The sequence below is a fragment of the Apaloderma vittatum genome, unplaced genomic scaffold, assembly GCF_000703405.1.
Source record: "Apaloderma vittatum isolate BGI_N311 unplaced genomic scaffold, ASM70340v1 scaffold298, whole genome shotgun sequence".
Lineage (NCBI taxonomy): Eukaryota > Metazoa > Chordata > Aves > Trogoniformes > Trogonidae > Apaloderma > Apaloderma vittatum.
Genome location: NW_009732155.1, coordinates 912 through 4,857, shown reverse-complemented (window position 1 = coordinate 4,857; position 3,946 = coordinate 912). Strand labels below are relative to the sequence as shown.

General features: G+C 39.0%; 1 protein-coding gene across 1 annotated transcript in view; it reads right to left on the bottom strand.

Annotated features, from left to right (window-relative positions):
• Positions 1 to 2,407, bottom strand: part of BOLL (boule-like RNA-binding protein) — a gene marked incomplete at its 5' end in the record, with an annotated part of 24,903 nt that extends 22,496 nt beyond the window's left edge. Inside the window, one exon of the mRNA XM_009875398.1 lies at positions 2,267 to 2,407. Within this exon, the coding sequence (XP_009873700.1) occupies positions 2,267 to 2,407 (141 nt within the window). The remainder of the gene's footprint in view (positions 1 to 2,266) is intronic.
• Positions 2,408 to 3,946: the final 1,539 nt, after the last annotated feature.

Below are 3,946 nucleotides of genomic sequence, written 5' to 3'. Positions count from 1 at the left end.
GGTAAAGGCACACTAAAGCTACGTGAACACCCATCTACCTGCCATGAAGCAGTTTTCTTTTACAATGTAAGCATATATCAAATACCATGCCCTAAAACACATTCAGATTTTAAAGTTTTATGTGGTCCTTAGATTACATGTAGCACTGGAAGAAGTATGCTTATATCATCAACCTCTATACGCTTCAAACATCTTCCATATTCATCTATATTTTAAAGAAACACTATTTTACCTCCAAGTGCTGCTTTACAAAGCTGAGAAAAAAGAACCTATGACAACACGGCTGAAGGCTAAAATAGCCAAGAAACAATGGAAGAGCCCTGAAGATGGATCAGTGCTGAAAGAGTCACTGAACACCTCACAGACCTGAGGGATGGCTACACGAGACTATACACCTGGGAAGCCAAAGTTTATCTGCAGAGTGATGCATTAGAGGGCAGTAAGAAGGAGAGTCACAGGGAAATTTGCAAGTAGCTGGACCAAAATGGCATCTCGAAGCCTGCCAGAAACACATTCAGGACTTTGCTCTTCCTGCTCATGACAGGACAAAAGCATTTGCCACGTTCTTAAGCAGGGCTTATGTTAAGCCTTCACCTGTGTCAAAGACATGTGGCACAGACCACTGAAGAGCCAGCTCTTTCTGTCAAGATGGAGACATGCCCAACTAACCTCTTACTCAACTGTTTCTCTAGAACAGAGGCCAGATGTTTCCTCTTGCAAAGAGCAACCACTGTCACGGCGACAGCCCAAACGGGAGTGCCTGGCACAATGACAAAAGAGCTTGCTGGAAAGCATCTGATTTTTTTTTAGGGGTCTCTCTTCTTCACAAAAATAAATAAATAGCTTCTTTTACCTCCCTCTCCCCAGTTGACTCGAATAAGACTTGAGAGGTAAAAAAAGCCAAAAAACCCCAATGCTTTTTGACATTAAGATTCCCTGACACAAAACAATTCCAGACTGACATACATATCCTACGATTTGAACAGAAATTTCACTCTACTTGATATCAAATCACAGTAAATGGAAAAGTAGATAAGATGTCTACAGAGGTTTCACTCCTTCTTCTTTTTCTCCCAATGAAATCCACCTTCTTTATGCTTACAAGTACAGTTAATTCCTCTGTTGTTGAAATTAGGGTTCATAATAGACTTTGACCTATCAGCAACTGAACCAAGAAGTCAAAGACCCTTCAAGATGAACAATAAATACAACTCACAGGAATGTTGGCATTATGCAGAAAAGTGCTTTAACCTTCAAAATTACAGTGAAACACAGACAGCTCTAGTAATTTGCTTACTATTAATAAAAAAATCTACTGTGCCCCTTTGTTAAAGCGAAATTATACTGAAGACCTTGTCAAACATCTAATTGATTGTGAATGCCTCTATTTGAATTCTCAGCCAAATTAGCCAGATGATCCAGGAACTTCTTGTATTTATTATGCAAAATAGTCTGACTGAATTGTCATTCTTCCTCCTCCTCATCCGAGTGAACATTCAGAAGGTCCTCAGCCTAAGAGGATTAAGGCAGAGAAGAAACTCTTGGTGGTAACAAAGAAACCGCCAAGCAGACCAAGAAAATTTTGCAGAGGTCAAAGGCTTAACTCATTATCTAAAATGGTAAGAAATAAAAAAATGAGAGTAGCTCGTATGAAGATCTGGTGTGTATTTTGTGGCAAACACTGAAAGCAAATGAGGAATGTCAGACTGGCTCAGTATTTGCTGCTAGTTAAGGTTTTTAGGGCACATGTGAAGCCACACGCATTCTAAGAACGAAGATCAGCACTGCAAATTGCTCTGAGACACTTTGATTTTGAAACAAACACTCGACTTTAAGAAAATTACTATGGTCAGTGAGGAATACATCCACTGTAGGCCTTTCTTAGTGTGGACTAGAAGAAAAGTACTAGAGGAACTGAAGCTCTGCTTGTAATCTATAACATTGCATTTACACTTTATCAAATTAAACTACGTGTTATACATAACAAAAATCTTCTACATCCTTTTCTACCACAAGCCCTGGTGATGACAAAAGCCACCATCTTGGAAAAAATTCAGAAGAACCAACACACAAAAAGCTTCCAGGCTTAAACCTTTATTCCCATTCTTATGTTTCCAAAATACATTATTATATTATAAAAAACATCAGTAATGTTCACTAATTACCAGGTCAACATACACACATACGATTATATCTCACATTTTTTTCTATTCATTTTTATAGGGTTACAAATTATCATTCAGTAATAAAAATAGGGAAAAAATACCTTAAAATCAATTCCTCCTACAAAGATACGATTTGGAGTAACTGTTCCAAACGCTGGAGGACTGATCAGATTTCTTAATGACACTGGTGACACAGTGTTGGAACATGGAGATAAAGATTCTGTTGGCGTCTGATTTGTGGTCTGCTGATTGAAAGAAAACATATTTAAATACTTTCAATATTTGACATGTTATAACCTATTAAATAAAAATCAACAGAAAAACACATACAGAATTATTTGGGAGGAGCAGCAAATGCTGGGCAACTGCATGTTAATCACTATTTTTATTCAGAATGCAGCTCAAGTATTTAAACATAAGCTTAACTTAGTGAATACATTATGGTTTGAAACTTGACTTTTAACACCTTTCTGAATTAGACATTTAGGACTTAATCTCCCACTCTTAGTTTTTCTGCTTGCTTGGCAACCTGCTGTATGAATTCCAAGTTACAAATTCTATTTCAGAGATTAACTGATACCTACTGGAAGCCCCTTAGTTTAACCTGACACAGAGAGGGTCTTTTCAACTCAGCCTGTGCTCATACATATCTACAAAACTACGCTCTCTGCAACAGCTTCTGCTTGATTTTCCCAGTGCCAAGCATCAGTGATTTGACCACGTAAAACCAACAAGCTTGTTTACAACCGCTAAGAACAGCACTTGAAGACCAGCCTCTCAATTCAAGACTCTCTTCACCTACAAACAAGGTGCACAGGGATCCAACTAGAAACTCTCTCTGCGGAAGAACCACCACACCGCGGGAACTTGGTGGAAACTGTTAATTAGCGAGGCCTGTCTGATGTTTTTACTTCAACCATGCCTACACCTGTGAACCCTGACACACCACAGACGGGCATTTCACTGGAAACTTTTCAGAACAAACCAATACTGCCTTACACAGCCAACCCCAGCAGTGAGAAAATAGCTGCAAAGCAGCCATTAACTTCTCGAATAGAACGGCAGTAGAAGCTCCGAGACCATTCTTGCTGTGTTTTTGGGGGAGTTGTGTGTGATTTTTTTAAGCTTCTGTTTGTTTCTCTTTTTCCTCTCACAACTAAAGTTTACTAAAACCAATCCTGGGCTATAGTGCCCATCCTTGGAGCACTAAGGAAGGAGCCCAAAGCAAAGCATAAGGTGCTGCCACAGGCTGCAGACGGCAAGGCTCCCAGGAAGCAGAGTCGGGAGAACTACTAGGAATCTGGCAGGTCCCAGTCTCCAACCTTTCTTCTGAAAGAATTTCAAGAGAAATTTAGTTTTTCTTACTATTTTTCCTAAAATTTGCAGTGAGGACTGACAAAACACATGCAAGCGTATTTTAAGAAGAGAAAGCTAGTGTATCTAGTACAAAGCTCTTTCGCTTCTAGGGGTATCTGTATCTTTTAGCTTCTCAAAAACTAAAGCTCAAGATCAAGTGCTCTCAAATATTTCTTCTCAAAGAATCTCCCTTTGTTTTACACTGTTTTACTTCCCGATTTCGCCTCTCTCACTTACTTACAGGACAGCATTTCCTTATCTCTGCCTCTGAGCATTCCTGGATAAAAATAAATCACTGATCCTTGGGAGAACACACAGAAAAATGAAGGCTGATATTTAAAGTGCAGTGAGAAGTAGAAAAATCAATAATGAATACAAAAGTTAGGAAAAAGTTGGGGTTTTTTGTTTGACCAACCAGCTCTTCT